The 26,922-nt window shown below is 41.0% G+C and overlaps 1 protein-coding gene and 1 long non-coding RNA gene across 4 annotated transcripts; one reads left to right on the forward strand and one right to left on the reverse strand.

Moving 5' to 3' along the window:
- Positions 1–7,242: 7,242 nt before the first annotated feature.
- Positions 7,243–9,447, reverse strand: LOC147599016 (uncharacterized). Its single transcript, XR_015260131.1, has 3 exons — positions 8,987–9,447; positions 8,738–8,806; positions 7,243–8,119 (listed from the first exon to the last, which is right to left on the reverse strand). It is a non-coding gene; the product is annotated as an uncharacterized LOC147599016 (long non-coding RNA).
- Positions 9,448–9,595: 148 nt separating this feature from the next.
- HSPA4 (heat shock protein family A (Hsp70) member 4) lies at positions 9,596–26,905 on the forward strand. 3 transcript variants are annotated; one of them, XM_086758709.1, is made up of 20 exons: positions 9,773–9,842; positions 13,962–14,019; positions 14,728–14,906; positions 15,688–15,828; positions 16,526–16,648; positions 17,088–17,187; positions 17,590–17,723; positions 19,610–19,854; positions 20,245–20,321; positions 20,621–20,772; positions 21,734–21,840; positions 22,203–22,336; positions 22,809–22,990; positions 23,410–23,499; positions 24,007–24,159; positions 24,630–24,755; positions 25,390–25,497; positions 25,808–25,927; positions 26,323–26,484; positions 26,651–26,905. In XM_086758709.1, the coding sequence occupies exons 5-20, from the start codon at positions 16,529–16,531 to the stop codon at positions 26,849–26,851; spliced, it is 2,211 nt and encodes a 736-aa protein (XP_086614835.1). In that variant the 5' UTR covers positions 9,773–9,842; positions 13,962–14,019; positions 14,728–14,906; positions 15,688–15,828; positions 16,526–16,528; the 3' UTR covers positions 26,852–26,905. The 3 variants fall into 3 exon arrangements, with proteins under 3 accessions (XP_086614834.1, XP_086614835.1, XP_086614836.1); XM_086758708.1 differs by lacking the exon at positions 14,728–14,906 and having other exon boundaries at positions 9,596–9,842; XM_086758710.1 differs by lacking the exons at positions 9,773–9,842; positions 13,962–14,019 and having other exon boundaries at positions 14,709–14,906.
- Positions 26,906–26,922: the final 17 nt, after the last annotated feature.

The following is a 26,922-nucleotide window of genomic DNA, read 5'->3' on the forward strand; positions in this document are numbered from 1 at the left end:
GGGAAGGCGACCGCTGAAGGCTTTATGGCTGATGTCAGGCAGCAGAAGGGAGCAGGAGAGGTGAGGAAGAGGAGGGTTATTGATGCCGCCACGGGGCACCACCTCCGAGCTGCCTCAGGCTTGGCCGCAGGGTGACATTGGGATAGTTTCACCTTCGTTAGTCTCTATGAATAATTCAGCATACTGCAGGTAGCCCGCTGCAGCTTCTCGAGAGCTTTCAGCTATGCGGCAAGTTGGAAAGCGTAATAGCTCTCTGGTCATAACGTGAAGGCTCCAAAAAGTGTTAGAGCTAAATTTCAGAAAGGAATAATTTAACTCATTATCACTCCTAAAAATACTTGCAAGCATTTAATTTTTAGCAGATCAGATTTTTATAACCCACGCTGACAGAAAAATAAATCTCAGTATAATAAAGAAGGTTAATTCTGCTGCTGCTGTGGGTACGTAGCCGTGGCTCAGTAATCCATTAAACACGAATCTCAGGGCCTGAGGACACTGGTAAGTTTGTGTTGACCCAGTGTGTTCTATACTTGATTGTAAGGAAACACAGTTCAGAGGTACATAGGAATCGTAAGGCAAATTCTTTCTTTCACTCCATTCAGCCCAAGAGACTGTAGTCTGCCAGCCATGCCAACAGCAGCTCGTATTTTTGGCTCCTGCATCATCTCCTTATAGTCTCTGGCAAGGGAGGAGAGGTCTAGGCACAGAAAAGTTCTGACAGCGCACACCTGGCAGGCAGCCCCTTGGGAATCTTTGCCAGCTGGCACAAGTAGAGCAGCCAATATCCTGGATTCAGGGAAGCAAGGAATGTGGCTTCATACGTTGGCTTTATCAAAACTCATCGTTATCTCGCAGGATCAGTTTTAAAATGATGTCTTAAATTTCGTCACCAAAATCCTAAAAAACCCATTTTTTAATGCTGAATAGTGATTACTCCTGCTGTTAGTATCCTGGAAGTACTTCATAGCCAACTATAGTATTAATTCAGAACTATCCTGTCGTAGGGACGATTGATGGGCAGTAAATGGGCTTTCCACTGGACATTTACAGGCAGTGAAACAGATGAACTGTTACCCAGCTGCAGTAGTTTAGCATCCACTATGTAGCTCTTTAAAATGTGCTTCCTGCGAGCTGGTGGTGTTCATTAATTATATAAAATAAAAATACATACTGCGTTTTCTTAAGTTCAGTAGAATCCAGCTGTACCCGTCGGATCGTTACTGCGTGAGGAACTGTAGAAGTAGGGTAAACGGCAGCCTTCGCTGAGAAAAGCTCACATTTGCCTCGAGACAAGATACAAGGTGGGAACACGGTACAACAGAGTTTGGGAGAAAAAAAATGGGAGTGTAACAGTAGTGAGAACAGATGGCTGTGCAAGTTTAGATTTTAAGCAATTCATAGATGTATAAAAATAAAATATATGTCACATACAATAAGCAGCGATAAAAATCTGCTGCTTTCAGGCGATAAGTATCCCAGGTCTTGAATTAGCAGGCGTGTGGCGTAGCGGTGTTTCACCTCTGATGGTGCACGATCAAGGCACAGTCGGGAGATACCAGAGCCCGAACTGCCTGCTGTGTGTCACATAATATTTATAACAACAGAGGTGTTAACAACATCTGCGGGGCGCAATGGCATCAATTAAATATCACACTGGGAAGGTAAGGTACTGAGCGATTCTGTTAGGCGTAAACAACTCCAACTCATTGGGATTAATTACCATGTGATTAATTGTTGAATACGCTGGTAGTTCCTGTCTCCAGACTCCGTAATTGTAACATCTAAGGCTAGTGGCTGTTCCTGTCTGCGTCGTGGTTTTTTCTGTATCTGGCACTTCTTGCAGTATCTAATCATTGTCCTGTTTAGGATGACGCACCGCGATAACCTGTGATTAATCATATCTGGCACCTTAGCTAAATTCTGGTGTGTGATGCCTGGTACGTTACAAATGCAGCAGTTTGGCCTCAATATTGGAATTCTGATGTCTGACATCTCACTTTTAATGGAGGAAGTCAGTACACACTGACAGCAGTATCTGCACTCAACAAGATTTGGGGCTGTTAGCACCTGTGGAACTCTCCTGAATTCAGGGAACTGTCGTTCTGCTGCATTGCCAGTATAGCAAGATTTCTGGCATCGCATGCCAGATTACTCGATGGAGGGTATGGGCTTTTCTTTACACAGAGGCTTTAACGATGTACCTTTTATTAAAACAATCCACTTAAAATCCTTCTACCTGAGGAGCTTGAAAGTGTTCTTGTGGGTTCAAAGTCTGCGGGTTCCTACCGCCTGAAATCTCTGTTTCACAGCCATCCTTTCGCTCAGAGGTAATTCACCCTGGGGTGATGAGCGCACCGGAGGGTGCGACTCCCAGTCTCTCTGGACTAAATGTGCAGAGTCATTGCACAGCACTGGCTGCGCTGCCGGGGGACGGTTCCAGGGAGCTGCTGCTGCTGCTCAATGAACTGACTGCCCATAAATCCTGCCTTTGCACATTAGGTTGCTATTTAAAGTTGCAGTGTCATTAACCTATTTCTAAATATGCTGGGTAGGGAAATTACTTTCCAAAATGTGCCTCTCTAGGCAGGAAAGGGAGGAAGTATGGAGGAGAAAAAATGGGGAAAGTGCTGAAGGGTCAGTGGCGCCAACACTGAGCTGCCCTGTGTCAGCTCCTCAGAAACCTTTCTCGCTCCACTCCCATGCCCCAGCACTGTTCTCTGCAAGCATACTGCTCACAAAATTAAGGTGTCACGCTGTTTGTTAAGGATCTGTATGTGAAACTGGAAAAATACTGTCAGAGCTTTCTTTCCATGGCTTAGGAAGAACTGAGTCTATTAATAAGTGGTTAAAACGTCATTGCCAAGACTGCTGGCTACTAGTGCCAGTTGCCCAAAACTCTGATCAGTCTTCCAAAATGACAAGCAATTAAGTAGCCAGCAGTGGTAATGCTGGACAATAATAATGATAAACTGGGAGCAGTGGAGACAGTGTCAGCTGGCATTTAAAAAAATGTGTGTTTTACTTTTTTCCCCTAGATTTCTTGCAGAACATATCCAAAGAGAAATCAGTTACATCATCTTTTCTGTACTGAAGAAAGAATTACAATTAGACCATGATTAAAATTTGACATAGAAATAATAATAATATTAAAAAAAAAAAGGCAACCAAAACAAACAACCCACACTGGCTACTGAATTCCTGTATGTGGAGCTGTTAGCATTTTCAGCGTCAGAGAAAAATGAAAGTTGGAGACAGAAACACAGAAGGTCCTTATTCAGGCAAAACTGTAGGCTGGAAAAAAATCTCAGTGATAAGGAATGCAGTCAATAGATTTTAATCACTTGCTGTCTAGGATTTCCTCCCTCCACAGCTGTACCTTCAGTAACTCCCCGTTTACCCACGGCAGTACGTTAAGGTAGCACATCAGACTCGGCCAGTTTGCTTTGCTTCTCTGCCAAGGAAACAAGCTCATGTGAAACTCCACGTTACTACTCTTGGGTACACAAACCAGTTCTTTTAAACTCGGCTCAGGTATTTCTCAATAGCACTACAGCCGCAACGTAGACACATCCTGAGATACTGGAAAGAAGTCTTTTGTTCTGTTTTCAGCATCTCCTGATGCAGAACAAAAAGTAAAAACCTTGACACTGCCTATGACATAAAATGTCTGAAAGAAATGAACTGATCTTACCCAAACACGTTTTATTTCTCTAATTAAAGCTTTTCCTGATGTGATTCTTTTGCCAGGGCATCAGGAGCTTGAATTTCCAGATAATAACCTGATTCTGCCCAAGAAAAAATGCCACACCTGAAGCTCCAGACTGAAATCCAAGAGCAGAACAGGGTGTCTGGGGCAGCGGAGCTTTAGGTCAGGACCTGATGAAAAGTGGTTTAGCGGAAAGTCTGGATCAGTGCAGGGCTGCTGCGCATTTTGTCTGGGTCTGAATCCACCTGGGGTTACTGAATCAAATAATTAAAAGAATGCAAAGAAGGGTTTTCTCAAAGCTTTTCTACCTTTTCCAAAAACTAGCTGGCCTAATGGAAGTTACTGTCTCTACCTACAGAGACTTTTTTTTAAAAAAAACAGACAACCTAAAATGGAGGAAATCCCCATGTTTCTTTTCATCACAAGAACAAAACCAGAACAGCCAAGTGACACAGCGGTTGCTGCAGTGAACCTCGAGCACGAACATGGCATCCTGCTGGTCTCTGACAAGTGGTACAAAGAGCAAAACTCCTACTTCCCGCTGGAGCGTTGCCTGTAGACTGCATTTGTGTGGTGGTTTTCTCGCGTTGTGCCGACCGGTAGATTTCAGGGAACTGGCCTCACCACACCATATTTTAGCATGTCAGAGTGGAGAACCCCAGGTGAGATCCCATCTGTTGTGATATTTCAGATGATGTGCTTGTGAGAAGCAGAAATGTGGGAATCCCTTCCTAGGTATAAAATAAAGCAATACAAGCTCCAAATCTTTCAGTTATGTTTCTCTTTCTTATAACTTCCCAAGCAAGGTGGGTCCCCTCATTCCCTCTTCTCTATTTTTCTTGCAGTATAAATTGCTGAACATGCCATGTCCACGCCATGGACATGGCATTTGCCTGGTGAAAAGGGTGTCCTCTTCTACCTGAATGACAAGAAGTATTTGTTTCAACTATTTAACAGGTAATGCAAGATCTGACAAAGTTAAAGTACTTGTAACATATATAAAATTAGTGCCAGTATGGATGTAGCTCTGTTTGAGATACTCAACATTCACATCAGTAACTAAGAGCAGACCCTGGCTCTATGTGTTAAAATTCCAGGCTTGCATAATATCAGACTCCTTTGGTATCCACTGTACAAAGAGGCAATTAGAGGGCGTACAGAAAGCTGACAGAAAAAAGGTAGATGTGCTAGTTAACGTTCCTATGGAGGAAGCTTTTTGAGCCTCAAATCAGATTAGTCTTCATTAGGTCAGCTATTGTAAAAATACATTAAAAGGGATAACGCACCCCAAAAATGTGTGATCTATATGGATGCCCAACCACTGGTCCTATTGATATAAAAAGTAAAATATAGGTTTTATTATTAGAATGCATTTAAATGAACTTAATTTATGATCTGTGAACTTGAAAGGAACACCCTTGTTCTAGGGGGGGTGGCATTGGTGGCGTCGCTGTGGGACTGTAGTGTTATTCTGACCATGCCCTCAGTGAGTGCCTGCTGGGTTACTGTTCCCACTCCAGCCTAGAAAACTCTGCCCTATTTTTAGATCCTCAGCTCACATTTCAGCAAATGCCAAGTATCTCTGTGTGTCAACAGATCCTGAATGTCTCTCAGTGGAGCGTAAAGCATGTCAACGTAGCGGGGACGTCATTTGTGTGTGCGGTTTGTGGAAGCTGACATCATTAAATATGTCACTGGAATGCATTAACTTGATTTAGAACTAATTCAGATGTTTTTCTTTCCTGGGCAGACAGCCAGCAGACCGTAGCCTACAAAGGAGCCTCAGCGGCAGGCAGAGGGTGTGGGACAGCACAGCCGTGATGCCGGGCTGGCAGTCCGAACCCGAACGGGACAAGAGGGTAAGGCTGTCACCCGCATCAACTGTGTGTGCACATCACATGAAATACTGGAGCTTTTAGGAGGTTTGTGGATAACACTGACTGTCCATGCCCCTGACCATCACAGTGTCCCTTCTAGGGGTCTCCTCAATGCTTTTGAATGTGTGTGACAAGAATTAAGCGTAGTATTATTCCACATACAAATGGCACTAACACTTTCCTCTCTCAGCTGGAGATACCTCATGCGTCTTAGGATACTTTCTTCTTCATGTTTGCATGATACTTTCCACCCACAGCCATCCTCTGGTCAGCCAGGTGAGGTGCAAGTCATTCTCCTCTGCCATTATTCCTACTGGTGTCCTTCCAGTTTCTAACAGATTTTTCAGTTGGTTGTTTCGGGTTTTGTTTCGTGGACCGTTATCCAGCTCTGATACTTCAGTAGCTGTGATGGCTCAATTTGCAACATATGAAATCTAATTACCTCTCAAGATTGACAGAAAACTATCGAAAGCAGAATAAAAGGGAAATTTATCTTTTCAACATTTATTTCACTGTAGATTCGTGAGTTAACTGAACTGGTGAAAACGGCTCCCGAGTAACCTTTCATAGCACAGAGAGGCAGGATTTTCTGGGAACTGTGTTAAATGTGGTATGATCCGTATCAGAGTTCAGGGCAACGTGATACTCCAGATACCCTCAGCTGAGGAGATCGCAAAGCCCGTTTGTATTTGAATAGCCCAAAATAGCCCTATGAACCATACGTTAGATGACATGCAGTGACTATTTGCAGCAGCCCAAAGAATAGCCTCTGACAGATAGCAGCTAGAACTTATTTTAAGCCCGTATGCATGTTCGTGGTTGGCCAGCATTAATGAATTGCAAGACGTGCCACTGTAAACAGAGGCTGCAGATACCGGGCAGACACTGAGCTGCACTGTAGTATCAGATGTGCAGAACGTAAGCACTTCCACTGACATCATACAGCTATTTCGCACACAGGAAATAGAAAAAGGAGGATGCTTAATCTGCTAGGGAAGGATTTGTCTGTGAAGCTCCCCAGAGGAGAAAGTTTTGGGAAAGTCTGGCAGCTGCAGACTGAGATCAGGACTAAAGTACGGATCAAGGAAACCACCGAATGAAAGCACAATGAGGGTACTTTGAAGAACAGACAAAATCACCCATAGTATACAAATCAACAGCGATGCATTAGTCTTTTTCCCATTTTTTTATACCCATGGTATAAGAGTTTGTATTTGTTTGCCAGGAGAGGGAAGGTGGAGCAGCAGAGGCAACGGGGCAGGACTGGCAGCACGTCCGTGTCGTCCCGGGGATTGGGTCAAACGTACCCTGCCCGAACACCACAGTCCCGTGGGTGGAGGGCAAAGCCCATACCACAGGGGATATAAAAGGTAACTAAACTTGTGTCTGTTCTTTCTTTAGTGCCTTACCATTGTACTGGGGAATGGACAGAAATGCAGTCAAAGAATATGCTTTCAGATCAGGCTGCCCATTATTCCAGACATTTTTTCTTCCTACTCTGTTTCTCCTTTTTTTCCTTCTCACTTTTCACATCATCTCCTTCCTTCTCTATGCATTTTCCCCACCACATTGTCATAGGCAGGATTCATTTCCCAGTTTATTTTCCATGCAAACATTAGCAATAAAGAAATTAAGACTTACCTTTTGAGTATCATTTGTCCTTAGATCGCTCCTATGAGGGTAACTGTCACTCTCTAATAGCCATTGTTTCAGGCTGTTACAAATTTAGCAGACAACAAACACTGATTTATTCTGAACTCCCACCTGGAAAGATCAAGGCCACACTGAAGGCTAGAAACGTTGACCAAGCTCTGATCTCAGGGGACATATCTATATTGGAAGGTGGATTCAGACAAGAGAAAAGATGCTTCTGTTATTCCAGTTCCTTTCCAAAGGCAAACCTTGTCAACTGTGTATAGTCAACCACTGTCCAACTCATGGGTGAAATGCAGCGAGTTGAGTTACCGCAGCTGGTACTTTGCCAATTCGTTTTACAGTTGCTCTTTCTACTGCAAATCAGTCTTCACTAGGGGAGAAATGATAAAGCCTTATTAAAAAATACATGTTACAAGGGGTCAGGATAAGCTATGTGTCTTTCAGCTATCATCAAATCCTAATTATTTCTTCGAACTATTTCTTACAGTCTTTTCATCTTTTTTTTTGCATTAGAAGTCTCCCTTTTTACAAGAAAAAACATTCAGAACATAGAGGAGAGTGGGGAGAATAATGGAATCTGTTCCACTTCAGATGACTACATCACAACACCTCAGGTTTTGAGTTGATTTATTTTTTTTCTCCCCAACCAGGGAGTTGTATGTGGTGACCAGAACGGTCTGTTTGGGCTGGCGGGGCCCCTCTCCCCCACCTCCCTCCCGTCCCCACAGGCAGCATCCCTGGCGAGGTCCCAAGTCCGTGTCCCGGCCCCGGGGTCAGCAGTCACACATGGCAGGCGGGTGGTGGGAGCACATCAGGGCTCTGGGCGCTCTGAGACAGATCCCCTCTGACGTCAGGCTCTCGGCACCCCACAGGATCTCTCCTTCAGAAGAAGAAAGTGAAAAAGAAAGGAAAAGAAAAGAGGAAGCTGGGTGATGCTCTTTCTTGCAGTTCATTGTGCCGCAGGTATGCGTTGTACGATATTCTCCATGCAGAGCAGCGGGCTGGTTTCATTCCCTGTCACTTCGCTCTACGCCCAAGGACGGCCGAGGTGAAACACTTGATTATAATTCTGTCATTAGCAGCGTGATGCAATTCCCAGCCCACCGGCAGCTGCCAGAGCAGCGGCACTCAGCACGCTGCCAGGAATGGCAAACGCGCAGGGCTGAGGCTGCTCGGCAGCCTTTGGGGCAAGAGTCCTTCCTGCTTTAAATATTGAATTTCTCTGCCATGTGTTTTCTGTATCATTGAAACAAGGAGCAGTGATGTAAATAGAGGGCTAGGAATTTGGAAACGTACTTTTTATAACACTTCGCATGGCCCTATTTTAGGAACGTAATTTTATTTATCTCAGAATTAAAAACATTCCCAAACGTGAAGTTTCTCAACAGTCACGAAGATGGGGTGGATCACTTAGCCCAGTCATGCTGGAACCGTGGAGGTCTCCCATGTTTCACCTGAGAATTCCCAGATGGAGAAGTGTTTAATGAGGACTACATACTTGTGTGTGCGCAGGTGTCTGGTTTGGAGGTGGTGTTTTCATCCGTCTGTTTGGTGTTGCGGAGGAGGTCTAGGAAAAAAAACAGTGACAAACATTAAAACATTAAACAGTGTCATTAAAGAAATTACAGTTTAATTACTTACTGCTAGTTGGCAGCTGTGTAAAAGATGAATGACATACAGATGCTATCCATATCCCCGTTAGCTAGCTACAAATCATCAACAAGGCTCCTGTTAATTTTTTTAGTACCTGAGGTTGTTAAAGTAGAAAAAAGATGGGAGAGATTTCACTGGCATTTTGGAGGGTCTAGCTGGAATCACCAGCGTGGTCCTCTTGAACCGACAGGACACAGAATGGCTCTACGTGAAAGATAATTAGTCAGGAGGCGTTTAGGTCATTTTCTGCAAAACTTGTGTTTCTATAAATTGTGATTTTAAAAGAAAAATTAAATAAGTTATTTTTCAGGTTGTTTTTTCTTTTTTTTTTTTTTTAATCTCATAGCATGCTGTTTTCCTTCAACCCCCAGCTGTCATAATCAGGCGATTACACCACAGCGAGGAAAAAAAAAATATATATTTTTTTTTAAATGGCCTTTCTCACCACCAGCGCCCTTCTCAAAGCCTCACACCACAGAGCCCTAGGGCATTTTTCTCCAATCCTTGCCAGATTACGTAAGAAAAAGAACATTTTGAGATGGAAAAGGGGCGAGGGCGTCTCCGCAGGGGGGAGGCCCGCGCAGCCGCCAGCTGAGGGGGGGGCGTGGCCACCGGTCTTTCCCGCTCCCGCGCATGCGCGGTAGGGCACCGCGGGCACATCTCGCGAGAACTCCCCTCACTCCGCTCGGCGGCGGCCCGACGGGATCTTTCGAGAATTCCACCCCCCCCCACCCCGCACTCCCGCCCCGCGGAGGCAGCGCCCGCCGCCGCGCATTTAAACAGCCCGAGCCGCCGCTCCTCCGGCGCCTCAGTTCCCTTTTCCCTCCCCTTCCCGTCGCAGCGATGTCGGTGGTGGGCATCGATTTGGGTTTTCAGAGCTGCTATGTGGCCGTGGCCCGCGCCGGCGGTATCGAGACCATCGCTAATGAGTACAGCGACCGCAGCACGCCGTGAGTGGGGTGGGGGGGGTCGGGGCGGGCCGCCTTCCCGCCGGCGGGCTGAGGAGCGGGGCTGAGGCGGAGGCCCCCTCCTGCTGAGGGGGAGGGAAGCGAGCCGGGGGTCGAGGGGTGCGCTGGGCCTCCCGCCGCGGCGGGTGGGGAGATGGGGAGCTGTGAAATAAATGCTTAAAGGAAGCACAGCTACCGTGCGGCAAGCATGGGCGACCCTCTGTGCTCCTTTCCTTTTCGTCTTGAATCATCAGCTTCCCCTCCCTGGGGCCGGCCTGTGTTTCTACGACTGAGAAGTTAAGAGTCCGTGAATATAACAAAAAGCAACCGCATCCTTCTCTCCTGGAAGTCACAAAGCTTAATTCCCTGTATATCTGACAGCATCCCGCTTGTTCTCCCGCAGTACAAGCCCTGTTTCCCCCAGTGCGGCCGGACCGTGGAGGGGAACGCTGAGCTGGTGCTTAGCTCTGTGCGAGCTTGTGGGCCTGCAGTTGGGTCAAAGCTTAGAAAAGCTTCTTAGCAGCCTTTCCTTCAGTCTGTGTATTCCTTTGTTCCACAAGAGATCTCAAAAAAAAAAAAAAGTGTTGCCCTCGTTTTGAGTATTGGGTCTTTTAAACTCTCAGCTGAAACTAGCCACCAGACTGACAAGTTATTGGGATGGGGCATGTGAATAGGGAGTATGGTATCACACCTCTGCTTTCCTGGGAAGGGGACTGACTGACAGTGGGATTTTCTGGGGAACTTGGTCTTGAAGCACGTTAAACTTCACGGCGTTTGTAGTATATTCTAACTCAACTTACAGAAATAGGCCTTCCAACACATTTCCCAAGAGGGAGTGTATGTTGCTGTTGTTTAGTAAGACACTTGCTGAGAAGGAGAGGGAGAACTGGGATAAAAGTCTTCTAAGAATTAATTGCAAAATAAAGGTGGGAAAGGAACTTCTAGTGTGTCAGACCTGGAGGGAACTGTTTGGAAAGCTGTTTTTAAAATATTTCTATAGCTTACTATATGTTGTAGTATAGCTTATTTTAAACAGATACTAAAATAAATAGCTGTCTTGGTGAGACAATTGCATTGTCTTGTGGTTTTGTTTTTTTTCTTTCCTTTTGGATCCCTTGTATCTGTTTAAAAAGACCAGAAGCATAAAGTGACCTTGCTTTTCATTAGACAATACCTCAGCTCTGTTTGTATGTTACTGTCTCTAAGCAATGAATACATGTAGAAGGAAATTTTTAATTCGGTACATGTGCTAGAGTAAGGGCTAGTCTCTTAAATATTCTCAATAATGTGGAAGTTTAAGGGTTAGATGTACTAGGAAAATATTTTGTGTAAAGCATTTCAAAACAGTCTTCTAATAGCTCCAGGCATCTACCCTCAGGGAGTTGAGGTTCTGCTTATATATATACTTGAGATATGAACGTGAATCTCTTCATTGAAGAAGAGCTATATAAATGTCTGACACAGTGAATCTTTCAGGAAATAATTCAGTTATGAAAGGCTGAAGTGAAATTGGAAAAAATAATATAATGAAAAAGTTTTTAACAGGACTTAATCTACAAGTACTGTTCTGAGGGAACGCAGAGAACTGTTCTGTGAGCAAAGACATCTATTAAAAGAAATTCTTAATTTTTTTTTTTTTAAATGTCTGTCTTGGAAACAGCCTGATTCTAACAGTGCTTAGCATTTCTTTACAGTGAGCTCTAGGGGGAGTGGTGCGAGGTGTTGTGACAGGTTTCCTCAGGAATCGGTTCATGGTCGGGGTTAAGCACTACTTCTTGTTTTCTGTGATGACGTCCAAGTTTTGGGAAGGATTAGCAGATATGTGCTACTGTAATTGTTTGAATTGGTAAAGTAAATCTTACTTCTTATGGTTTTTGTAAATACATGTATGAATTGTACTTAATTCAGTGGCACAGATGACACTCTCACTGAATCTGCTTTCAGCTCTGTGGTTAGATAAAGCAGTGCAAAACATGTTTGTCTTTGAGTATGGTATTCTTAAAATGGAAAAAGTGGGAGAGAGAAAGCTAGTAAAAAACTGAGGGGAAAAACCTAAGGTAGTTTTATTATTGACATAAGGATGAAGGGACTTGGATGAAGTGAAATAGCTGTAACTGCTCTGATGAAGCCAGCACTGCTCAGCGCTGTCAGGGGGCAGGGGATGTCTTCCAAGGAAGTGAAAGCACATGGAAGGGCAAGAGTGAATGCCTGCAGGTGACTGTTCAGGTGTGGTAAAGAAGTTCAAAGCTCTGCTTAAGCTGTTTCGTTAGACCTCAGATGACCTTCACTGTGACCATATTTTTTGCTTAAAATGTTATGGTTAGTTATTCAACTTAGAGTAAATGGTGTAATAGTATAATTTGTGTTTAATGAGTTAATCCTGGCTCCTATGGTGAACTGATCTGGGGAATGAGAGCAGCTGAAAACTCTTCCCTCCCTCTTCCCCCTCTGTGCGGGGTCCCTGTATGGCTCCCCAAGGCTCGGCTGGGAGCTGAGGTTGGTTAACTTGGGAGAGGGGTTGGGATGGGCGGAAGGGGAAGGAGTGGAGCTGAGCAGAGCCAGCCACTGCTCCTCGGAGAAGCCTGCCTATCTAGGAAGCCAAGCAGGAGGCAAGCATGTTTAAGAAGAATGTGTGCGCTTCAAGGTTTTATTCCCAGTACATAACATGGAAGCCTATATTTTTGATTAATGTGCTGTATCCTTCTGTTGAGACAGACTTCTACACTGAGGTTTCAGTCTGGCAGGTTTAAAAGAGTTCTGTAATCTAAATTAGTGGACTTGCAGTGCTTGATTTTTTATTTTTTTTATTTTTTTTGTCTTGGAGAAAAGCAGCAATTCATGTTTGTCTTTAATTCCTTTCTGGAGACCATAGTAAATTAATAACTAGCTTCCTAGTTGGGGCTTATTAATTTTTTTTGTTAATTTTTTTTAGCTCTATCCTCTGAAGGTCCTGTTTCCTTAGTATGGGCCTTAGGGTCTGCATAGCACAGAATGTCCTCACTTTTTATTAACTAATTTCTTGAGTACTTGTTTCAAATAATAAGAGATTCATTCAGAAATGTTAATTCTGTTGCAACATATGCTTTAGGGTGTTTCATTTGTTAAGTTATTAACAAATTGGAGGAAGACTTAAAACCAATGCGATTATATCACTCTAATCTTCAGTTCGGTTTTTGACAGTTTTTATTTCGAAGACCAATCCTAAACCTCAGGCTGAGTTGGGATTTGTTTCCTGTGGCAGCCTTATGGCATAACTCTGCTCTAAAGCAGTTTCCTGACCTGCTATGTAGAGAGCAGCCTAATTATGCTGTTTGTATGTTGTGTGAATAGTGAAGATCTGCTCGACTTACAGCAATTTCCCCACACACACACATACTAAGTTTACCTCAGTGGTATGAGGAACTTGGATTAGAGGGCTGGATTTAATTTTATTAATGCTTCTACAGTTTAAATATGTAAATCAAGAGGCTTAATAGGTCTCAGAATTTCTCCAAAAAGGAGGATTTTTTTGAAAGTTCTATCTTGTTCAGAACTGCAAGCTATCAAAAAGTAGTTTAGTGAAATATGACTCTTCTTTCTGTAATCTACATTACTTCAGTGAGTACAGATGAAACCCATAAACACCATTCTAACATTTTGCAGGTTCTGTCTTCCTGCTCTTGAAGGGTTTGCTTTAAAAATGAAAAGCTTAGTTAGCATTAGGTGTAGATGTGTAGGAATTACTTTATTGATATCTGATTTACCTCGCATATTTCTTCTGAACAGTTGAATGTTTCCTGTATTACTAGCTAACACCTTGACTTTGAGTGGGCTTAGATACCCTTTATCTCAAATACCCATGTATCTACCCAGTTATTATGTAGATGTAAGACTTGAAATTGCATGAATAAATTTGGCATTAGTCCTGCAGTGAGAAGTGTTGGTGTTTTGACTTGGAGTGCCTGTTTCTTTCCAGAATTCACAGGACATTCCATGCATATATTGCAGTGAGTGAACAACTTTCTTAATGGACCAAACGCTGTTTAAAATATCTCTAGTCTAATATTATCAAGACTTTTTAACAAAAAGATGTGCAGTGCAGTTCTACCAGTCACTTACTGGGGATCTTCCTTCTCGTTGTAGATCGTGTATAGCCTTTGGACCCAAGAATCGCTCAATTGGTGCTGCAGCTAAAAGCCAGGTGAGCATACAGTTTGGGTAAAAGCAACTTTAGTGGTCAAAAATCAGATTAGCCTGATGTATTTCTTATCAATAAAGATCACAAATGTGTCTGAGCTGGCTTCCTAGTGCCTCCATAACTGTAATGAACAGCTGAGCTTAATTCAGCTGTTCAGCATGTAATGCTGCTGTGTCATCTTGGATAGAAATTCAAGGGTTGATAGTTGTACGTAATGAAATGTTCCAAAAAAATCTTTGCCTCTGAAACTCTGATAAACTCTAATTTTTTTTTAGGTTGTGAATGTGAATTCTAAGGCTAAGCAGCAGTGTTTCATCCTACCTTAGCTTGTTCCAGTTTGTGTCTGTTGTGATAGCTTTAGTTATGTGGTTATGTTCTACAGCATTCCATTAAGTCCATAATTTTAGCAGAAAGGGGACATACTTGCATCTAAATATATATTTGTGTGTGTGTATATATATAGCTTTCTTGAGTCTTTATGGTTGAATTAAAACCTAAATATCTATCTAAGGCATTCTTGCTTTGGGTTTCTGTTAGTCTAGGTAGGTAAATGTGATTTGAGGACTGAGAAGTTCAGCTGGTTTGTCTTCCTCGTGGCATTTGGGTCCTGCTGTATTGTATCTTGTGTTGCTGTGAAACCACTATAAAACATGATTGTTTTTTTGAAGTCCTCTACAGGAAGTGACTATTCAAACACTTGGTTTTTCTTAGCCTAAAATACCTAGAGATGGGTGAAGATTCATTATCTAGGATACAAAAATGACTGGACACAACTATGTTGTTCAAGAACAGAAGAACTGTACTAGAACTAAATGCAGATGTTTTTTCTGGAATTGAGTGTCTGCTTAGCTTAAAGAAATGCATTGATACAGAGATCCAGTAGAGATGAGGTATGTCCTGCAGAAACTAAACTTGCAGAAAATCAAAACCAGGTTACATAGAAAGTAGACACATGAGTGAAACTGAGACACAGGTAAATCTTACTTGGTACAGTGCTTGTCTGCTTTGTTGATTACTGTGGATTTCTCTGTATGTGTCTTGCTCTAATTTAAATGAAAGAATTAAACAAGTTTACTTGGACTACATGAGAACAATCTATCATGATTTTTCACTTCTCCATTTGCACTGATCTCTGCTATTAATAAGACAGTCTACCTTTTGTTAGTTAAATGAAACTGACAGTATCGTCTTGGGACCCTCCTGACTTTTTCTAAGCCTCATGAGAAGGTTGTTGAGCTGTTTTGTGAGAATATCTGTGTGTTGACTGTCACGTGCACATGATGAACCTGAATGGGAGTTTAGATCAGTCTGCTGCTTATGTTTGACTAAATTACTGGCTGCAACACAGTAGAAAGGTAGGGTGGTATGAAACAGGTACTTTGACACTTTTAGTGTCCTACACGTACACTGTGAAAATTGAGTGCTATTTTAATCCGTTTTTGATAGAATTTTGGCTCAGCTTTCTAGCTTACATTTTATTTGCAATCTCAAATTCCTGTAGATTACTTGAGCAATCAGAGGGAAGTTGCCTTCTAGCAACTGCCCTGATACTATTAAGATACAAATGACAAAAATATACTCTGGCGAGGGAAGCGTGAGACCAAAACTGTCTTCTGTTTGAAATTCAGATGTTCCCCTGATATGTTGTATTAAAGATGTCTTTTTCTCTAGGTTATTTCAAATGCAAAGAATACAGTACAAAGTTTTAAAAGATTTCATGGTCGTGCATTCTCAGATCCCTTTGTTCAAGCTGAAAAAGCAAGCCTTGCCTATGAACTTGTCCAGCTGCCAACAGGCTCAACTGGCATCAAGGTAAGTCTGGCATTTTTGAAAAGGAGCCAGAGGAGGAAACAGATAAAGTTTCCTTTTATCTCTTTTTATTTTGAATCTGCTTTCTGTAGCTTGTGTTCTCTTGTGAGTGGAAAGTCTTAAATAGGGAATAAAAGACTAATAAAGCAGATGGACTCTCTAGGTGTTAGGTGAGACTGATTTTACAGTTGCACAATTTCTCTGCCTTGCCAAACCAGTGCCACACAAACTTTTTAAATGGTGCTTTTTCATTCGCTCCATGGTGAATTTGGAAGACAAGCTACTTGACCAGTGTACTTAGCTGCTGTCCAGATACTATGAGGGTATAAGCTGTCAGCTTAGTGCTTCAGGTGAAATAGCAAAACATTCTCTTTCAACAATGGCTGAACTTCTGATTTGAATTTTATCAATAACTGATTAACTTCCTACAAAACAGTAGGGAGAAAGGCATCCTAGGCACTGTCTCGCAGTCAAGATTAAAAAAAGTGCTGTCCCCAGAGCAGCTTTGGGTATGTGAATTCTTAAACGTGCATTTCGGTGTTCATGTATTATTTTCTTGCTGTTGGTGAGAAGGTTTCATAGAGCTGCATTGCTTTTTAAGCTTGCATTTAGTGAAGACTTTCTTGCATGTGTTCCTTGTGTTTGTGGTGCACGGTTTTTACTGTAGCCTAATGTGTGTGTACACAATTTCTATTTGAAGGCCATGTATATGGAAGAAGAAAGAAACTTTACTATTGAACAAGTGACAGGAATGCTTCTTACCAAATTAAAAGAGACCGCTGAGAATGCGCTTAAGAAGCCCGTGGTTGACTGTGTTGTTTCTGTAAGTATGTGAATAAATCTACGTATTTGGTTGGTATTATAAACTGGAGTTATTGCAGCATTAAATTGTCCATTGAACTTGAATATTCAGATATTTGTCTTTTCTGTTTAAAGCTGGATCTTACTTGTATCTCTTCACAACTAGGTTTAACTTCATTAATGGCAAAGTGTCTTAAATTGCTGCTAATGAGCAGCATAAATAGTATTTGATACGTGTATCTGGTTCTCTGCTCCTAAAATGAGTGCATTATGGGACGGAGTGGAAAAAGATTCACAAGAAGTAACTCTGTAGTCATGTAATGTTTTCTTTGCTTTTTCTGTTGCAACTGAAATAAATGCTAAATTTGAAGGATACCTCAGCTGTGCTCTATACACACTTGTAACTGTTTGATAATGTGACTCTTCTCAATGTTAATATTAACTCTCTGATCTTCTTGCAGGTTCCTTCTTTCTACACAGATGCAGAAAGGAGATCTGTGATGGATGCTACACAGATAGCTGGTCTCAACTGTCTGAGACTAATAAATGAAACAACTGCAGGTAATACCTTCTTTTCTCTCTGTCACTTAATATTATAGTTTTATTGGATAAAAGAGCTTTTAATCTGTTACTGATCCATGCCCTCTGGAGTTACTGCTAGTTTTGTAAATGTAATATAGATCAGCTGATCACAAAGTTTCTTAATCTCTGGTCTGTTTTTTTAATTACTTCACAGAAGCATAAAGACACTTGAATACCTGTGTTAATGCAGCTACTGGGAGGGGCAATACTGTTGAATGTTCTTACATGTTCCATCCTATTGGAGATTTTGTGTAATATATCAATCTCTGTAGCTTGAAAAGTAAGAGGAAGTACTAATGCTATTTACCAATTTACTCTGTTTCTTAAGGAATTACAAAACTGAATGTCCTGACTATATTCTTTGACTCTGTTTCTGTGTAGTTGCCCTTGCATATGGAATCTATAAGCAAGACCTACCTGCCTTGGAGGAGAAGCCACGGAATGTTGTTTTTGTGGATATGGGGCATTCTGCATATCAAGTTTCTGTTTGTGCATTCAACAAAGGAAAACTGAAAGTAAGCAATCTGTTATGCATCCATTTTAATTACCAGTAGAAGCATTCATCAGTACATACATGGCCTGTGACAGGCAAACTTGGCTGTCTTTACATAAGCCTGTCCAGACAGCTTCATTCTTAAAATTGCACTTTATCTGGAGTTAAAAGTAGCAGGGATCTAGAGAGCTTTTGAGTGATATGTGGAGGAAGCAAATGTACCTTAATCAGCAGACTTTGGCAAAGAATAAAAAAACTGGAATAGATTATCTGTTCAGAAACTATCATATCTGACTGGGTTCTGCTTTCAAAAAAATGTTCTAGTTCAGGCATGAGATCTGCCATTAAAGCAGGAATTCCTAAAATGGTGTAAGTAGCAGACTCTTTTGAACATGCACTGTGGTGCTGGTACAAAAGAGTAAAAACATTCTTAATTACTTTAAACTGCAAATGCAAGCTAAGGAAGTTACAATGTACATCTCAGTGTAAGTTGCCAAAGCATCACTGTTTTCCAGCAAATACTAACATTTCTTAGTTGGCTCTTTTAAGATTACAATCTAGACTTTTTTACAGTTCCAGTAACTTCCTCTTAATTGGCTGGAGAAACGAACACAAATTTTAGAGTATGTGGTAGTGAAATGAAGAGAAGGCAGGAGTTCTGAAAACTTTACTTTTGTTCTAGGCCTGTTTCCTCCTGTGAGGAAGTATTACCTACTTTGTGTTTATCTCAGATTTGTCTTTTAAACTTTGAAACCAGTGAGGTATGGAAGGGCTGCTTTTGAGTACAGAATGGAGAGCAAGGCAGTTAAAACACCACAGAGACCAAACCTAGTCTGAAGGTGTATTGAGAATAATATGATACTCTACTGATTTATATTCCTAAAACAAAATTGGGTTCACAATGTTTTTAAAGAGTAGAATCAGCTGAGGTTAATGGGCTACAGCTGTTCTTTGCAGATAGTTCCTTCATAAAAAAATGAGCACCTATTTCCAAGAGTTAATAACAGTTATCCTCTTCATGTTTTATTTTTAACTTGATGTAAGCATGTTCCACCCTTATGAGGCATCAAATATTAAACTGGGGTATGGTTCAAAGCGACAGTGGCTCGGCAGAATTTGGAGACTCTGGTCTGCTTACAGTACAAGTTACTGAACAGATTGTGTTTTTAAGCCTTTGCTTATCTTCCTAAAGTTGTCACCTTGTTACAGGCAGGCTACTTTTTAGCTTTTGAGATAGCAGATAGTTTTGGGGTTTTTTTTTTTTTACTCCTGGAGCTTGTAATTGCTGTATGTGCGTGCTACAATTCTTGAGAATTACTGTTCACGAAGAGATCTACTACTTGTGTAGCTGCTAGAATTTGTGCATAGTAATGGTGGTTCTTTCTCCAAGAAGCATTTTGAATGTACCTAATATCACCTACAAAAGGCATAGGATAATAATGAGTTAGACTTGGTAGGCTTAAAAAAAAGACATCTCTTAGGATCCGTGTAACTTACTGCAGTTGCAATCCACATAAACGATCAGATGTTGGTGATGCAATTGCTATTTAGACTGCCCTGAAGTATAAGATAATAGCTTAATTCTTGCCAGCAGTGTCTGAAAGATGAATATGGGATGTAGCTTTATTGTTTGGAATAGATTAGACTTCTAGACAAGGCTCATCAAAAGAAACTCCTTACTGGTGACGGCAAGGGCAGAATAATAATGAACTGTACTAGTCTCTTCCTGTTGTGGCTGCACCAGTGTAATTCTTCCTCTGTAGTAATGTTGTGATTCTTGCTGTCATTTAAAGTTGGGCTACATTTGAAGCAAAGAGATGCTTTGACATTAACTGCTAATTGGTTTCACTGAAGTGAAATTGTGAATGACAAACTGTACTATTACTGAAGAGTTCATTGTTTTTTAAGGTTCTTGCTACATCATTTGATACGACACTCGGAGGCAGGAAGTTTGATGAGGTGTTAGTTGAATACTTTTGTGAAGAATTTGGAAAGAAATATAAACTAGACATAAAGTCAAAGATTCGTGCGTTGTTGAGGCTGTACCAGGAATGTGAAAAACTAAAGAAATTGATGAGCGCTAATGCCTCTGATCTCCCAATGAACATAGAATGCTTCATGAATGACATAGATGTCTCTGGAACAATGAACAGGTAATGTTTATAGTTTTACAAAGGTTAAGCTTTAGAGTGCCCTTCATTCAAGTTAAGAAAAACTTAGAGTCAAGTACCAGTTCTTAGAACTGGAGGGAGGTGGGAAATGTAAGAACATGTGCAGAGGTGCTGCTTGAAAATTATATTTAGAGACTGGTTGGTGGCCTTGAGTTCGGGAGGAAGGGCTGTGAATGCTGCAGGTGTGCCTAGATGACTAGAACCAAAGTTGTCTGGGGGAATGTACTAAGTATAAAACTAAGGCTGGGGGAGAGAAAGCCCTGCAGTATGTAGTTAAAATGGCATTTTTTCAGTTTTGACATCCTGTTTTGTTTGCAGTATCAACTTGCTTTTATGGTATGCTATAGCTTTATTTATGGCTTCTTCCAACAGAGGCAAATTCTTAGAGATGTGTGATGGACTCCTTGCAAGAGTAGAGCCACCCCTTCGCAGCGTGCTGGAGCAAGCCAGTAAGTGTCTGCGTGTTCTGCATACAGAAAAGAGACATCCATAATGCAAGCTTCCCTTGGGTGCTGACAGAACTTGGACAGATGGATTTTGCGCAGCTAACAATTTCTTGCTTAACGGTTACAAGCTTTTAAAAACTTTTTCGTACAAGCTAAGATCTGAAATTCTTACTGCTTAGAAACTTAGAGAACAAACTTAAAATAATGATTGGTCTAGTAAAACTTTTAGTTTACAATGTCAACATATTCCTGTCAAACAGAAACATGTAATCTATAAAAACTAATATCTGACTCCTTTCTAGAATTAAAGAAAGAGGATATTTATGCAGTAGAGATAGTTGGTGGTACTACAAGAATCCCTGCTGTAAAAGAGAAGATCAGTAAATTTTTTGGCAAAGAAGTCAGTACAACTTTGAATGCAGATGAGGCTGTTGCACGAGGTTGTGCGCTGCAGGTAAACAGTGCTGTTTGTATTAGCTGTGAGTATTTTATTGAAATCCCTAAATATGTGAGCCAGAGTCTACAGGTAAAAATTCATGTGTATCATAGAATAGATTTGAATAAGCTTCAGGAAAGTGGTTGGAAGAATGAGAAGAGCAGGTTTTTGTGCTCTTTGTCAGCCAAATCAGTGGATTAGTGTAGCCTGAGAAGTGAAACATGTACTCTGCTTCTGCTGTGCCTGGGAACTGGGAGTCTGATGAAGCTCGTATGATGATGCTTTCTCCTCCAGGCCCCTTTTGGGTCCTAGGTTAAAGAGAAAAAATCTTTTTGCAGCCCTACTAATAAACTTGTGATAAGGCAATTGCTTAATAATGTGGATGGAAATGAGCTATTGAAAATCTGTCCCCTGAGCTGTAATCAGTCACTATGAATGGCTTAAGCAGTAGTAAATACTCTATAGTTGCTAGTGCTACTGTCTCTTGAATGCACCTTTCTTTTGTTGTGATCACCTCATTTCTCCCTTTAAATGTTTAACATATGCTTAGAGCTGTGTTCCAACAGTGGTACAAACTAGCTATTGTAATCCTCTTAAAAAGATAATTTTGTGTTGTGGTATGCAAAAAAAACCAAAACCCTAATGCTATGTCACTCTGAAAAGGAACTTTAATTGAGGTTTTCTGATTCCTCATGTTGGCATTAAAAACAATTCAGTAGCCTAACTGTAGCAAACCAAATACGATGGCTCTGAATTAAAACTCGTGGATTTCCATTTTCAGAGTGAACAGATTGACAGCTTCCTGAAAAGGGCACATATGAGCTTCCAGTGCTTATGCAGGTGCCAAGTCCATCAGTGTTAGTCTCACTTAACCTAGAGTAAATCTACATGTTAAGCAGTGTAAATAACTACTTGCTGACTTGAATTACTATTCACTTGAAGTTTGACTGTTTGTAATATGGCTCTTGTGCTCTTTCAGTGTGCTATTTTATCTCCGGCTTTCAAAGTGAGAGAGTTTTCTATCACGGATTTGATACCGTATCCTATTTCTTTACGATGGAATTCACCAGCAGAGGAAGGGTTAAGGTAAAAAAGTTCCATCTTCTGGCATGACTGCATACAACTTAAAATGAATTGATGACAGCTAGAGTAAATAACACCTTGGAACAGTGCCCGTTTAACAATTTAGATTTTGATACTTTTTTTTCTCAAGTCAATATCAGTAGGGAAGAAAAAAAAAACACAAGGATGGGTGGTAGTTTAGCATGCCCTATTTTAACATGCATTTTAACATTAGGTTTTATTTTAACCTAAAAGGTTTAAGAGACACTTTTGTCACTTCTTAAAGAAGCTTTCCCTTAAGGTATAAGAGTATCTGGAAAAGTTTTGTTCACTTTATCAGATGCATTATCCCATGTTCTGAACAAATGCTCTGTTTTCTCTTACAGTGACTGTGAGGTCTTTCCCAAGAACCATGCTGCTCCATTTTCAAAGGTCCTCACGTTCTACAGAAAGGAACCTTTTACTCTTGAGGCGTACTACAGTTCCCCCAAGGAGCTGCCTTACCCAGATCCTGCTATAGGTTAAGACCATTCTATAGCTTTAAGCTTTACTAATAGTCTTGTATGCGTTTCAGGACTTTTCTGTCTAGTTATATAGTCTGAAAAGTGCGACCTACTACAAATCCTGTAGGGACAGGTTTCCAAAGTCGTGGATCTACAGTAAAATGAGTGGAGTAACATGAAGTTTATGGACAAAGTCTAAATAAAGAGCATCCTAATGTTGGAACAGACCTGAAAGGGGCATACTCAGAACTGTGTAGTCTTTTATTTTAATAAAAGTAATGCCAGCTTTTACCACATGCCATGGAGAACTTCTAATAGCTATGTATTTTAGTATTGCTGAGTAAAAAATGTAATTGTTTGGCTTGAGTAGGACTTGATATCCTCTGAGTGCATTGCAGTGATCTGCTGTCAGCAACAGTGAGATTTTACTTTACATTCAGTGATGAAGTTAATGAAACTGTATGTTTCTTTCTCTCTGGTGTTGTTTAGCTCACTTCTTGGTTCAGAAGGTCACTCCTCAAACAGATGGATCCAGTTCAAAAGTGAAGGTCAAAGTCAGAGTAAATATCCACGGTATCTTCAGTGTTTCAAGTGCATCTTTAGTGGAGGTTCATAAATCTGATGAGAATGAGGAACCTATGGAAACAGATCAGCATGCAAAAGAGGAAGAGGTAATAGACTTCACTGCTGTTAGCTACTTAGGAAACGGCTGTTATGATGAAACATAATTGGCCGAGTTCTGGGAAGGCTCCAAGACTTGCGTAAGGATTTAGTAGACTAAAGTCCAGCAACTGAGTCCAGCAACTAAAACTGTGAAATACTAACTGAAGTATGTCACGCCACTGACTGATCTCTTGAAACCAGGACTGTGAGGTGTAGGTAGAATTCTTAATCATGCTAGGAGTGAGCTGTTCCTTGCCTAAGCAAAGATGGGAAGCTTATAACTTGTGCCTTCAGACTCCAGTTTTCATTCTGTTTCTTCTTTTGCCTAAAGAGCATTAGATGTAAGTGAAGTGATCAGCCTAAGAATTGAAGCATGATCTGCATATGCATTGTTCAATATGTCAAATTGGATCTTTATGAATTTCAGAAGATGCAAGTAGACCAGGAAGAGCAACAAAGGACTGAAGAACAACAGCAGGCCCAACCTGAAAATAAGGCAGAGTCTGAAGAAATGGAGGTAATGTGAACGTCTGAGACACTTCTGTTTCCTTAGAGGATACTTACGGAAGATTCCTAAGAATATGTAGTGTGTGAGCTGCCTTTATCCTATCTCTAGAAACTGAACTTTTATTTGAATACATTGGTAGTCTATGTTGTGATTAGAGCTTTAGGGATACGTAAGCGGCGTGGATAACTGCAGGCCTGTCAAGTGACCCAGTAGTGATAAAATGAGTGAACTCTCCTGTTCATGGAAGAAATAATTATTTGTTTTCAGTAACAAGTACTAAAAAGCATTCTGCTACAAGCACCATCATCCCCATGAATGTAGTCAGTGTGCACAAAAAAGGTCAGTAGTTGCATTAATTATCTGTCTCCTGTAGCAGCTGAAGTGTCAGAATAACAGTATGTAGCTCCGCTGGGTTGCATTAACTCAGTAATACTTTTTCTATTGTAAGTCTTGAATATTTGGCATGAACTGATTGGTGATCCTGGTTTTTACTTTGAACGCATTTCTTTAATGCAGACTTCTCAGGCTGACTCAAAAGACAAGAAAGTGGATCAGCCGCCTCAAGCCAAGAAGGCTAAAGTCAAGACTACTACCGTGGACCTTCCCATTGAGAATCAGTTGGTGTGGCAGATAGGGAAAGATATGCTGAACTTATTCATTGAGAACGAGGTAAACTCTTACTTGACCAAGCTAAAAATTTCACTAGTTGATCTTCAGAAATGTTGCTGTTTATTAAGCATGGTGAATGGTCAAGGGTGATCAAGGAAAGAATGAAAGGGAAAAACGCATGCAGTTTTTCTAAGTGAACAACAATGCCCCATGGAGCCAAAATACATTGTTCCTGTTAAGTGAATGCTGTAACTCTTACTGAGGAGGTGTTCTGCAGGAAGACTAGTTACAAGATACTCAGTGGCTGCTGCCATCAGAGTGAAGGTTCCTCACCTGGGGCAAGATTGTTCTGTACTGGATCTCCCACCAAAACTGAAATTAATTTTTATTCATGTGCTATGTTCACAACAGTTCTGTAAACAACAATATTTGAAAATCTTTAGTCAAACTTGAGCCTCTGGTAACAAGGTATCCTGGCAATAAATGTAAATAACTTTTTTTAGTCAACTAATTTGACAATTTGTTCACAGGGTAAAATGATAATGCAGGATAAGCTAGAGAAAGAGAGGAATGATGCCAAGAATGCAGTGGAAGAATATGTGTATGATATGAGAGACAAACTCTGCGGTATTTATGAGAAATTTGTTAGTGAAGATGTAAGTATTGCTAGCTTGATTGTCTTCTACTAGACTTTGTTACAATCAGCAGTTGCATTTTGATAACCTTTGGCCTGTATCAGATACTATGTTTCCTTAGACTGTATTTTCAGACTTTAAATTTGGAGAAATAGCTTTTAACCTTTCTGGCTATGAAAATAACCTTCTAAATGTGGCCCAACTACAAGCAGATGGTACCCAGGATATATTGTGTGTTCTTTTCCAAAACAGTTGCAGTAATTAAGATATTGTCAGAGCATGTGTTGTCAGACTGAAGCAGACTAGGAGCACTTGCACAATCATTTTAAGGCAATCTATTCTATTTTGGCTCTTTGTCACTATGTAGGAGTAGTTTAAGTTTGTGGGTGGTTTTTTTTTTTTTTGTTTTTAAATAATCAACCACCCACTGTACTGGGAACATAAGAGGTGTGATTAGTCTGGCTAAATGTGGGCACCTGTATCTAAACAGGTTACCTAAAAATCTCTTGGTATAACTAACAAGTTTTCCCTGGTGTACTGAGGGAGCTTGGTGTGTAATTAACATAACTGTAAGTCAGATGACTACAAGTATCACTTAATACCATCTACCATCTAATAGAATTGTCACTTACCTATTTTGTATGGATTTCTTCAGGATCGGAATAGTTTCACACTGAAGCTGGAAGATACAGAAAACTGGCTTTATGAAGATGGTGAAGACCAACCCAAACAAGTTTACATTGATAAGTTGACAGAATTGAAGGTAAGTGGTTCTGCATTCCTGCTGGAATTTCCTGAATCTAGAGAACTTTGTTCAAGCAGGGTCTTAGTCTTAGGTCTACTGATTTGGAGATCAGTCCTGTAACTAACTGCTCAGTTTGCTGAAGTGTATGAGGAGCGGATCTCCAAAAGACCTGTAACAAAACATGGTTGAGGGAGACAGTCTTTTCCTGTAAGTGGAGGGAAGAGTAAAAGTTCCGAGGAGTTTGGAAGTGTTGATGCACCCTGTCAAATCTTGCAGGGTCATACTGTGGTGCTGCATGGTCTTTGATATCTGTTGTACTCTGTTTCAGGCTCTGGGTCAACCTGTTCAGGAAAGATTTCAAGAATCAGAGGAAAGACCAAAAGCATTTGAGGAGTTAGGGAAGCAAATTCAACAGTACATGAAAACTGTTCATGCATTCAAAGCAAAGGTATTTCCATACTTAACTTGTGCCAAATGCAAGGAAGTGGTACAGAGCTCTTCTGCATTTTAAGTAAGCTCCTTTAAACAAAAAACTGGTGAAACCTTCTGGCTAGCTTAAAGTTCTTGATATTTACCTTATCAGAGGTGGATGTTGGCTTGAAAGTCTAGACAGTCTTTTTTTAATTGGGTCTTGATTTCCTCATGGAGGGAAAATACCAGCAGCAGTAGAACTTCAGTTCTGTGGCTGGGGCTGTGGGTGATCTGCTTAATTGCTCTAACTAGAACAGCCTTTTGGCTTAATGATCTTTCTAGTATTTTGGTGCTAAAAGTTTGAAGACATAAGCCTGCAATTTAGGTGTTTGAAAGAAACCTGCACAGCTAGTGCTAATTTGACTGTTTCAGGATGAGCAGTATGACCATCTAGATGAAGCAGATATAGTGAAAGTGGAGAAGAATGCAAATGAAGCTATGGAGTGGATGAACAATAAACTTAATCTTCAAAACAAGAGAAGTCTTACTTTGGACCCAGTTATAAAAGCTAAAGACATACAAGCTAAAACTAAAGTAAGTCTTTCTATGTAGTTAACTATATTTACATTATTCTTTGTTTCTTTATCTGTCGGCTTGAATATCCATCTGGTGTTGTTGAAAGATAATTTGAGCAATAGGTTGAAGTACAACTGTTGGTAGCTAAACCCAGTTTTGACAGTGTTTTATTTCTGTTTTCTAGGAATTGACAAGTGTCTGTAATCCTATAGTCACAAAACCAAAACCCAAGGTAGAACTCCCAAAGGAGGAGCAGAAACCGACTGAACCGAATGGACCAGTGGAAGGCCAGGGTGAAGCCAACGGTGGGTCCCAGGCCGCCGAACAGAGCGCTGCTGCCCCCACAGCCATGGAGAAGAAGCTTCCCGAAATGGACATTGACTGAATTTCAGCACTTGTTTATATTATTGCAAACTCCAATAAAGCTTTAAGTTGTCAACTTTCTATGTTTTGAAT

Source organism: Chlamydotis macqueenii, chromosome 14, assembly GCF_036417535.1.
Source record: "Chlamydotis macqueenii isolate bChlMac1 chromosome 14, bChlMac1.mat, whole genome shotgun sequence".
Taxonomy (NCBI): Eukaryota; Metazoa; Chordata; class Aves; order Otidiformes; family Otididae; genus Chlamydotis; species Chlamydotis macqueenii.